Source organism: Martes martes (genome assembly GCF_963455335.1).
Source record: "Martes martes genome assembly, chromosome: 2".
Lineage (NCBI taxonomy): Eukaryota > Metazoa > Chordata > Mammalia > Carnivora > Mustelidae > Martes > Martes martes.
In genome coordinates, this window is record NC_137889.1 from 102,993,441 (window position 1) to 103,005,455 (window position 12,015).

Here is a 12,015-nt window from a genome sequence, read left to right on the forward strand (position 1 = left end):
CATAACATATATATACTTTCACTGACAACTGGAAAAGTAACATTAGGATTCAGGAGGTTCTCGAAGATTAAAGATAGAAGAAGAGAGAGAAAAAGCGCAAACTCTAGTATTCAAACCACTGTGCCATTTGAAGCCGAAGGCCAAAAACAAAATGTGAAGTTTAAAGAAGTCTCAGTACACAGTATTCCACAGAATACCTGACTGCTCAGTCACAGACCATTCCTTTACGGTAGTAGGAACCAAAGATTATATTGAGACACTGACACAAATTTAGGTAGGTTGAATAAAACCAGAAGAGGTATAATTGTGACCTTAGTACTTATATCAGAGAAACATAATTTAATGATAAATCCAGCCAGTCTGAAGAGAGCCACTTAACTTAAATAATCAGAATTTACCAACTGAGGCTTTAGCTAACAAATACTGGAAAAATATTCTCAGTATCTTCACAGTGAAACCAATGCTTACATTTGTTTTTAAAACTAAATGCCAATTTCCAAAAATATTTAAAAAAGAATTACCATACACTGAAGTATCCCACTTCTTGGTCTAGATGCAAAAGAACTAAAAGCAGGATCTCAAAAGAGATATTGGTACATCCATACACAGCAACATTACTCACAATAGCCAAAAGGTGGAAGTAACCCAAACGTCTATGGACAGATGAATGAATAAATAAAACGTGGCATGTACATACAGTGGAATATTATTCAGACTTAAAAAGAAAGCGAAATTCAGACACACGCTACAGCATGAAGAACATTATGCTAAACGAAATATGCCAGGCACAACAAGACAAATGTGCATGATTCCACTTATCGGAGGTATCTAGAGTAGTCAAACTCATAGAAACAGAAATAACGGTGGTTTCCAGGGGCTGGGAGGAGGGGAAAATAGGGAGTTTTTATTTATTAACGATTTTATTTATTTATTTGTGAGAGATAGAGAGCACAAGCAGGGGGAATGGCAGGCAGAGGAAGAACCAGGCTCCCTGCTAAGCAAGGAGCCTGATGCAGGACTCGATCCCAGGACCCTGGGATCATGACCTGAGCCAAAGGCAGACCCTTAACCTACTGAGCCACCCATGCATCCCTGGGAATTGTTTTTTAATGGGTATGGAGTTTCAGTTTTGCAACATGAAAAGGTTCTTGGGATTTGTTCCACAACAATGTGAATATACTTAATACTAGTGAACCACACACTTAAAAATGGTAGAGATGGCAAATTTTGTGCTATGGATATTTTATCACAATTAAAATTTTTTTAATAAAAATAAAATCGAAAAATTAATGCCACAGAGAAAACTAATCCAACCACATACTGGAATAAACTCAAGTCATTTAGACTCAGATGAAACTCAAGGAAAAATAATCATCTTGTGGATTTTGTCATTTTTATTAGATTTTATGTGAACCTAGCAGTAAAATATAAGAACACATCAGCAAATATATTAGTATTTGCAGAAGACTTCCTAGTAACATGAATCACTAATAAGTATAAACCATACAGTCTGGTGAAAAGTTGGATAAACTTAAATGTTAAAAAAATAATTTGTAGGGGTGTCTGAGTGTCTCAGTCTGCTAAGCATCTGACTTTGGCTCAGGTCATAATCTCAGGGTCCTGGGATCGAGACTCACATTGGGCTCCCCACTCAGTGGGAGTCAGCTTGTCCCTCTGCCCTTCCCGCAGCTCATGTCCTCCTTCTCCCTCTCTCATATAAATAAATAAAATCTTAAAAAAATAATTTGTAAAATTACATTATCAGTCACCTATTTTTCTTCTTTTTCTGTTGTTACCTAAGTTTGAGGCATGCTTCAGGAAGGAAATCTAGGAAGACAAAGATTCTTCAAAAAATTCATATAATCTTTTGGTTCTTATTTCAAGTGTTCCATCCCATGAAGCAGGCAGGAAAGAGATGCCCAACTTCTAAAATACTATTGGTGTCTTCAAACAAGCATTTCACATGCCGGCATACCCCATCCTCAAGGCTAAAGTCCCCTCCATTTGCAAGACCATTTTACCTTTCGAATGAAGTTTACATGGCACTGGCCCTTCTGCACAGGCGGAGGGCAGTCTGGAGGCACAGAGTAGTTAGTGTGAGCTTTGCTCTGCTGGGCCGCATACAACACTGGTGACTGGAAACGCAGCTCAAGGGAGTTCACATCTCTAACCACACTGGTAACATCAAAGCTCTGCATTAAAGGAAAGAACAGATGTGGAAGTGGACATGTGTGTAAAATTTTAGCTATAGATATAGATATATAAAAATGCGTGAAAGATGCATAAAATAATTGCAATCTTTAGGGTTAGCCTTTCTGTAGAAGAAAGCACTTCACTGAAATAGTATAACCTAGTTGCCTGCTTATAGGTACAAGCGAACACGTTCTCCTACCCAAAAGTAGATTTCTAGGTTTCTCCTTCTATTTGTACTGACAGATGACAGTCCCAGGCAAAGAGAGCAAGCAGAAAATATCTTTAGTCCTGGAATGTCTGCTCTGGCTATTTGAGACGTGGCCTTGAACAGCCAGAGAATTTCCTAGATGCTTCGTGACAACCTGACTCTCTGGTATGAACAGCATGTTATTTCTAAGTCATAAGTTATTTTTGTTTTTGAAAAGTTCTACCCTGGAATGGAAACCAGGATATGATATCTTAATGTAACGTCAATTGGTGTTTCACATGAAACTCTGGATCACCAAACACCAGAGAAGGGAACAGCATTCGCTGAACACTTCTCATGTGCCAAGAACTGTGTCAAATGTTTTACATCATTAGCTTATTAAGTCCTCACAACAACTCCTCAGGATCTGTGGTGTTTTCATCACTCTACAATGAGGCAACTGAGAAAGAAAGTAACTTAACCCACGCTTCAAAGAGCATTGCCTGAGGCGCCTGGGTGGCTCAGTGGGTTAAAGCCTCTGCCTTCAGCTCAGGTCATGATCTCAGGGTCCTGGGATCGAGCCCCACATCGGGCCTTCTGCTCAGCAGGGACCCTGCTTCCCTCTCTCTCTGTCTGCCTCTCTGCCTACTTGTGATCTCTCTCTGTCAAATAAATAAAATCTTTAAAGAACAAAAAAAAAACAAAGAGCATTTCCTGCGTGGGCAATTATGCACTTACCTTTCTCTATTCACCACAATTAACACACAAACACGTATCAATAGCTTTTAACCTGATGTCACTGGATACTTACATATCTTTTGAACATGTTGCCTGTTTTCCCAATAAGAACACTATTTAGCAGGACTTTTGCAACTGTGTCGACGCCCTCAAAAATCAAATTCACTTTTTGCCATTTGCTTAAAAAAGAAAAGATTTTTAAAACAAGATGTATAAAACATGAACTTAGATAAATCTTTTTTTATTAAAAACTACAGGAGTAAATATTGCACAGAGAATACACAATCTTAAAAGGCAGTTTCCAATGAAATTTTCATAAGTATTGGTTTAATAAATTTTTATTTAAATTCAATTAATTAACATATAACATATTATTAGTTTCAGAGGTAGAGTTCAGTGATTCATCAGTCGCAAATAACACCCAGCACTCATCACGTCACGTGTCCTCCTTAATGTCTGTCACCCAGTCACCCCATCTTCCCATCCACCTCCCTCCAGCAACCCTCACTTTGTTTTTGTTAAGAGTCCTTTATGGTTTGTCTCCCTCTCTGATTTCGTCTTATCTTATTTTCCCTTCCCTTCCCCTAGATCCTCTGTTTTGTTTCTTAAATTACACACATGAGTGAAATCATATGATGACTGTCTTTCTCTGATTGACTTATTTTGCTTATTTGCTTATCTTTCTTCATAATATTTCAATTGTCATAAAATCATGAGCACAGCCTATAATTTCCAAATGCATGGACTTTTTTCTCGGACGTTACAAAATTCTTATGATAATTTAGTTAAATAGCAGATATAAAGCATTTTCACGAAGTATTACATTTATGACACTAGGAGAACCTATTAACCAACTAACAGGTATCTATGAGTGAATATGATGTGCCCAGTACTCTGCTAAGCCCTACAAGGAACTAAAACACTCTCTGAATTTAAGGAATCTGTAGTCTAGTTGCCATTCAAGCCTAAAACACAGGAATAAAGAGAAAACATTCAATTTCTTCTATTTTATAGTATAGTCTGGTTAGACTACAAACGCTATCAGAGCTTATGTCATAAGGAAAGACTTCAAGATAGAAATAAGAATTTCAAGATGAACAGAATAAATAAAATGGGGGTATATCCATGCAATAAAGTATTAGTGATAAAAAGAAATGAAGTATCGGTGAATGTGACAACACGGATGGACTTTGAAAACACTGTTACGCTAAGTGAGAGAAGCCAGTCACAAAGGACCACATGCAGTAGAGTTCCATTTATGTGAGATTCCCAGAAGAGAAAAATCCATAGAAAATGAGTCAGTGGTTGCCTAGTGCCGGGATAGGGATGAGGGAATGGGGATGTTGACAGTGGGGAATGACTGCTAATGGGTATTACCTCTCTGATGAGGATAATGATGGCGGCACAACGCTTTGAATATACTAAAAACTACTGAACTCTATACTTTAAAAGGGTGAATTGGTGGCACGTGGGTGGCTCAGTCATTGAGCATCTGCCTTCAGCTCAGGTCATGATCTCAGGGTCCTGCGATCAAGCCCCGCATCAGGCTCCCTGCTCAGCAGAGAGCCTGTTTCTCCCTCTCCCACTCCCCCTGCTTGTGTTCCCTCTCGCTGTGTCTCTCTCTGTCAAATAAATAGATAAACAAAATCTTTAAATAAATAAAAAAAATAAAAGGATGAATTGTATGGTGTGTGAATTAGGTCTCAATAAAGTTTTTTGGTTTTGTTTTTGTTTTTTAATGAATAGAAATGTCTAGGTAGGGACGCCGGTTAAGCATTGGCCTTCAGCTCAGATCACGGGGGTCCTGGGATCAAGTCCCACATCAGGCTCCCTACTCAGCTGGGGGTCTGCATCTCCCTCTCCTCTTGTTCCTCCTCCCACTCATGTTCTCTCTCTCTCTCTCTCTCTGTCAAATAAATAAACAAGTAAAATCTTTAAAAAAAAAAAAAGATAATGAGCTAGTTTCAGGTGTAGAGGTTATGCTAGGGAGCTAAGGGAAAGAATCTGGTCAAGTCAGCAGGGCAGGAGGGGATGCAGGAAGCGGGACAGGAATAGGTAAGATTAAGTAGTATTTTCACAAATAAGCAGGGAAGATGAAACTGGTCTTATCAATGAAAAGTAAGACATTGTCAGAGTGCCTGGGTGGCTCTCTGGTTAAGCAACCAACTCTTGATTTTGGCTCAAGTCTGCTCTCAGCATTGTAGGATTCAGTCCCTGCCCCCCACACCCACCCACCGGAGTCAGCCTCCGGCTCCCATTGGGCGGGGAGTCTGTTTGAGAGTCTCTCCCTCTCCGTCTGCCCCTCCCCCCACTCATGCTCTCTCGTGGGCTCTCACACGCATGCATGCTCTCTCTCTCTCCCTAAAATAAATAAACCTTAAAAAAAAAAAAAGGGAAGACACTGTCATTCCTTTGCTCAAGAATGACAGTGCCTTCTTTTTTAAGACTTTATTTATTTACTTGGGAGAGAGAGGGAGACTCTCAAGCAGACTCCCACACCAAGTGTGGAGCACAAGGTGATGTGGGGCTCCATCTCAAGACCCAGAGATCATGACTTGAGCTGAAACCAAGAGTTAGATGCTTAACCAACTGAGCCGCCCAGGTGCCCCAACACTGTCATTCTTGAGGAAGAACATCATGGTAAACCCGTATGTTGGGAAGATGAATCTAATGTTTGTGGAAGATGAGTCTAACATTTCCATATATAAGACTGGAGAATAAAAAGACAAAGCAAGAAATTTCGTTGCAGCTTTGGCCTAACTGTAGGCACTCACTCACAAAGGCCAAGGCAAATGTGGAAGCTGGGAAATGAGGAGAAAGGGGCTGAGTCAAGAAAAATGATAGGCAGAAATTAACAGGACTCAGAAAGAGACCACATACAGAGATAAAGAAAAACCATATAAGCCAAAACCACTTTAGGCACAGAAGATCAGCAAAACGGTGTTACCTTAAGAGAAACAATAAGGCTGTTACAATTTAAAGTACGCTTTAAATGGGAAGGTCAATCGTTTAAATTTTGGATATGCTGAGTTCAAGATGAAAGAGAACCTCCGTACAGAGATATTTTTAGTATTATCTGGAAATAAGGGCCCAGAGCACAGCCATGTCTCAAAGTTGAGCACCACAGTCTGGATTTATTTCTCTTTCAAGAGGCTGGTAAATAATGAAAAAATCATGCAAAAGGGGCAGAAGACTTTTTTTTTTAGCAATAATAGTGGTAGATATAGCTGGGTTACTTTCTGTTACATGGAACATTACTGAAATTACTATGCTTTTCCTCATGGCTTCACGACCATAACATAAGGCTAATGCCATAGCCTCAATGGCTGGCTAACACCACATGGAAAAAATGATACAGCTCTAATCCTACTTGACAAATTCTAACACATTCTAGTGATTATGCGGTCGGGGGGCGGGGCAGAGAGAAGGAAATGGAAATAAGAGAACTGACTAGGTATAGGTGACTCCATTATAACCACTGGAAGGAGGACTGAGTAAGACATAATTTCATGACTGATGGTCAGAGGCACCATTCTTAGATACAAATCAAAACATAGGAGCGCCTGGGTGGCTCAGTGGGTTAAGCCTCTGCCTTCTGCTAAGGTCATGACCTCAGGGTCCTGGGATCGAGCCCCGCATCGGGCTCGCTGCTCGGCAGGGAGCCTGCTTCCCCCTCTCTCTCTGCCTGCCTCTCTGCCTACTTGTGACCTCTAAAAAACATAAATCAAATAGTCACTTTTATAGGAAAAGGCTTTGGTCTCCCAACTCTCCGACATGCAACCAAAACAAACAAAAGATTACTGCAGAGAAAGAAAAAGAAGATCAATAATAACAATAACTAAATAAACACAGATGTAGATACAGATATACACACATACATACCTAATGTTAAAGGGGATTTTAAATTTCTTGCTGTAAGTCCAGTTATCCAAGGAGATCCATCTGTAGTCAAGGTCATTAAATCTGTAGTACGGATCCTGTTGATAAAAATTATGGCAGACAATTATGCAAAAATAAATAAATTAAATAAACATTACATAAATTATTAACAATAGCTATTTGTCACCTAAAAATTAATGAACTCTGGGCCTAGGAGTGTAAGCATTTCATATGCTGGCACATCCCATCCTCAAGGCTAAAGCTCCACCCATTTAACTTTCAACAAAGTTAACATGGCTTTCAGATAACAAAAAAATACTTAAAAATGTTTTCTTAAAAAGTCCAACAAGGGGCGCCTGGATGGCTCAGTGGGTTAAGGCCTCTGCCTTCAGCTTGGGTCATGATCCCAGGGTCCTGGGATGAGCCCCGCATCGGGCTCTCTGCCCGGCGGGGAGCCTGCTTCCTCCTCCCTCTCTGCCTGCTTCTCTGCCTGCTTCTCTGCCTACTTGTGATCTCTGTCTGTCAAATAAATAAAATATTAAAAAAAAAAAAAGTTTAACAAAATTCCTCAATGAAAGAGCTTTGAGATAGAAATAACATAGTTTCATTATCAATAAGAACACGTATGGAGATGAAGATTAGCTGCCCTTGTTAACACCAAACACAGAACCTTCGAGGTATTAGCAGAAAATAAAAGTCAAAACTTCTGCTGTGCGGCTCTCAGTCTTTTCTTTTTTTTAAAGATTATTTATTTATTTATGTGAGAGAGAGCGAGCATGCAATAGAGCACAAGCAGGGGCAGTGACAGAGAGAGGGGGAGAAGCAGTTTCCCCGCTGAGCAGGGATCCCAATATGAGACTCCATCCCAAGACCCTGAGATAATGACCTAAGCCCCAGGCAGACACTTAAAGGACTGAGCCACCCAGGTGCCCTGGCCCTCACTCTCTTATAGCCCTTTTATTGTCACCATGCTTATTGCTGCCATTACTCCATTGGGCCTCAGGGGGGATGGTTCTCCTCTACTACCCAAACATCAGCAAAACGCCCACTCTTTGGATTCACGTAGTATTTCCAAAGTTATTTTTCACCAAGCTTTACTAAATGAGCACAAAAAGGACCTCTACAGGAAACACACAGGCAGCATGGATACCATCGAACAGACCAACTTCAGGTTACCTATATTGTCCCAGACCAGGTCAGCAAATTACAACCCATGGGCCACATGCAGCTCACTGCCTGTTTCTGTGTAGCCAGTGAGCTAAGAATGGACACATGTCAATAAATAAAGCTTTACTGGAGCACCGCCATGCCTATTCCTTTACAAATCATACATGGCAGCTTTCATGCTACAACAGCAGAGCTGAGTAGGTATGACAGAGGCCATATGACCCATGATGCCTAAAGTAGTGTCCAGGCCTTTACTGAAAATGGTTGCCAATGTCTACCCCAGGCAACTGGCCTGCTGGGTGTTCACAGATGCTATTCTCACTGAGTGTCCAGCCCTAGGTCCTTCCTTTCATAATACTCAGAGGTCTTTCTTTTCCTACCCATTTTCTACACTTTACATTCCAGATGAGGACACAGAAAAGAAACTGATAAGTGACGCTTTTTGATCCGTCTTTCTGTGAACAATATCACAGCTACACAGAAGGAAACAGTGCAGTCCTCTCCCACTGGGACAGGACCAAGGGTGATTTTCCTCAGGAATTGCATCTCCAGATGGAAAAGGAAAAGCCAGCTTTGTCTAACTTCCACAGATGACCAAGTTAGGTTGGCAACGGCCAGTTGGGCACCTGCTCAGAGCACAAGTCAGTAAGACGCACTACAACACGGCTGGGTGTATGTCAAGATGGAAAGAACGGTACCTGTCAGAAATTGCTCCTGACTAGAAGAAACATTTCATTTTATTTTTAAGATTTTATTTATTTTTAGGTAATCTCTACACCCAATGTGGGGCTCGAACTCACAACACCACGATCAAGAGTCACATGCTCTATGGACTAAGCCAGCCAGGAGCCCCTGGAAGAAATATTTTAATAAACTACTAGGGAAGAGTGCAGTTAATGAGATTTAGTAACAACTGATAATCACCAAACTGACTTTTAAGGGCTGATTAACAATGAGGTTTTATTCTGCTAAGGAGGGTGTGCCAGGCCCAGCCAACTTGTTTTCCTTTTCTGCTCTTCCAACACACACAGGACTCAGCGTCTCCAATGAATAAGCATGGAATAAATATTTAAGGACACAGGTTTAAAGAAGTACCTAATAATTAGCCTGTCCATGTGTCTCCACCCAGCCTTATTTATAACTCTACACTGTGGACTCAGTCCAATCCAGTTAAAAATAACATGAGAAGGAAGGTGTGAAGGCTAATACAGCTGCAACATGTCATCCTGCTAAGCCATGGGGCTGACTGATGATCTGGTTTGTGTGGCACAAGTCCCCTTCCTGTCTCTCAGCCTCTTGAAGCAAGCTGCTTGTTGAGTTCGAGAGGACAAGCTTCTCAGATATATTTTTTCTAGACAAACAGAATTTGGAAGTTAAATTTTTCTTTTACTTGAAAGAAGCCAAAATGAAAAGGCCACAAACTGGGCCGCCTGGGTGGCTCAGTCGTTAAGCGTCTGCCTTCAGCTCAGGTCATGATCCCAGGGTCCAGGGATGGAGCCCCACGTCAGGCTCCCTGCTCGGTGGGAAGCCTGCTTCTCCCTCACCCACTACCCCTGCTGTGTTCCCTCTCTGGCTGTTTCTGTCAAATAAATAAATAAAATCTTAAAAAAATAAAAAAAAAAAACAATGAAAAGGCTACATACTGTATGACTCCAACTACATGATGTTCTGGAGGAGGCAAAACCACAATAACAGTAAAAAGATCAGTGGTTGCAGGGTGCCTCTGCACCACCACTACCCCCCTCCGACAAATAAGCAAATCTTTAAAAAAATAAACAAACAAACAGAAAAAAAAAAAAAACCCAACAGTGGTTGCCAGGGATTAAGGATTACGGGAGAGAGGGTGAATAGGCAGAGCACAGAAGATTTTGAAGTTAGTGAAACTCCTCTAATTGATACCATAATGATGAATAGATAAAATAAATTTGTCAAAACCCACAGATATACAACACCAAGAGTGAACTCTAATATAAATTATATGCATAGGGTGATAATGATACGTCAGTGTAGGTTCACTGATGATAACAAATGTACCACTCTGGTGCAGGGATGTTGTTATGGGGGGCTGTGCAAGTGTGTGGAGGGGGGTATATATGGAAATGTCTGCATTTTCATTCAATTTTGCTGTGAACCTAAAATTACTCCAAAAGATGTCTACTAAAAAAATTTCCTGTAAGGGAAAATATCTTACCTTCCCTAAAATAAAGATTGCAGAAGCTTAGATTACATTTATAATAACTGTTCCAAATGCTAAGCAACCAACTTAATTTAGTTCCAAACAGGTCTGACCCCCTTTGCTCATATTAAAACTCTGAGTCCTATTTAAAGCTAACAGCCCAGTCTCTCCACTCCTCAAGGATAGCTATTTTTCTGGTCCTTCTGCTTAATTTGTAGTACTCAAACTCACTGCCATGTCTTCTGAAGAAGGAAAGCCTTTCGTGGGAGGGCTCAACTTCCACATCAATAAGCAGGCTCTGGAAGACCACTTCAGCAGCTCTGGTCCTATTTCTGAGGTAGTTGTTGTCAAGGACTTGTGAGACTCAGCAATCCTGAGGTTTTAATTTCACTCCCTTCCCCAAACTAGAGTGTGTCTCTGATGTCAGGAGAGCCATGAATGGAGAGTCTCTGGATAGTCACCAGACCCACATGGATCACTCTGGCAAGTCAGCCAGGGGAACTAGAGGGGGGGATTTTGGGACCCAGGGGCAAGGTTGCAGTTACCCTAGAGGTGGTGGGGACCAAGGCTACAGGAGCGGCAGATACGATGACCTGGAGGATATGGATATGGAAGGCCAGAGTGCTTATGACCGCTACACCAGAGGAAATTACAGAGACAATTATGACGACGGAGATGAGGCGTGTGTACCTAATGTAGATACACAGGAATAAAACTTCTGATCCAGGATCATCCTTCCAAATGGCTGTACTTACAAAGATTTTTTTTTTCTTTTTGTACTTACAAAGATTTTTAAAGCTACACTGAAACATCTGTTTTAGTGCATCAACTTCTATTTTTGAACTGAACTCCCAAGGTAGCTTGTTAAAAGACATTTTAGAAAGCTCCATGTGTTTTTTTAACTTTTTTCTCCCATTTAAAGACAAATCCTAGGACATTTGTAGAGTCTGATATTTTTCCTTTTACCATTTTTTTAGTTTGGGAACTCAGAATTGCTGGTCCTGCCCCACCCCAAAAAAAGATAATAATGCGCATTTAGGGACATTTTAAGATTTTACTTATTTATTTATTTATTGACACAGAGAGAGAGAGAGAGAGAGAGAGATCACAAGGAGGCAGATAGGCAGGCAAAGAGAGGAAGGGAAGCAGGCTCCCTGCCGAGCAGAGAGCCCGATGTGGAGCTCAATCCCAGGACCCTGGGATCGTGACCTGAGCCGAAGGCAGAGGCTTAACCCTCTGAGCCACCCAGGTACCCCGTAGGGACATTTTAGAATGTTTATCAGGAGTGGGAAGCAATTTCCAAATGCAATTATAAGAAATCAAGAACATGATTAGAGGTTTGTTTTTTGGTTGTTTTTTTTTAAATTCGGGGTCACCACCTTGATTACATAGAAGTTTCTTTAAAACATTTGTGAATATCACTTTTTTTAATACTGGAAGAAAAAAATATTCTGTTGTGTCTCATTCAGCATTTAGGATGTCCTTCACAGCACAGATTAAAAAGTTGAAAACTGAAAATAAACAAAAAATAAATAAAATAAAGCTAACAGGGGCGCCTGGGTGGCTCAGTGGGTTAAGGCCTCTGCTTTCGGCTCAGGTCATGATCCCAGCGTCCTGGGATCGAGCCCCACATCGGGCTGTCTGCTCGGCAGGGAGCCTGCTTCCCCCTCTCTCT

The 12,015-nt window shown here is 41.0% G+C and overlaps 1 protein-coding gene across 1 annotated transcript in view; it reads right to left on the bottom strand.

Moving 5' to 3' along the window:
• MANBA (mannosidase beta) overlaps positions 1–12,015 on the bottom strand; it is a 115,022-nt gene that overhangs the window by 91,751 nt on the left and 11,256 nt on the right. Inside the window, exons 2-4 of the mRNA XM_080796398.1 lie at positions 7,001–7,095; positions 3,192–3,297; positions 2,022–2,192 (exon numbers count right to left, since the gene is read on the bottom strand). Of these exons, the coding sequence (XP_080652524.1) occupies positions 2,022–2,192; positions 3,192–3,297; positions 7,001–7,095 (372 nt within the window). The remainder of the gene's footprint in view (positions 1–2,021; positions 2,193–3,191; positions 3,298–7,000; positions 7,096–12,015) is intronic.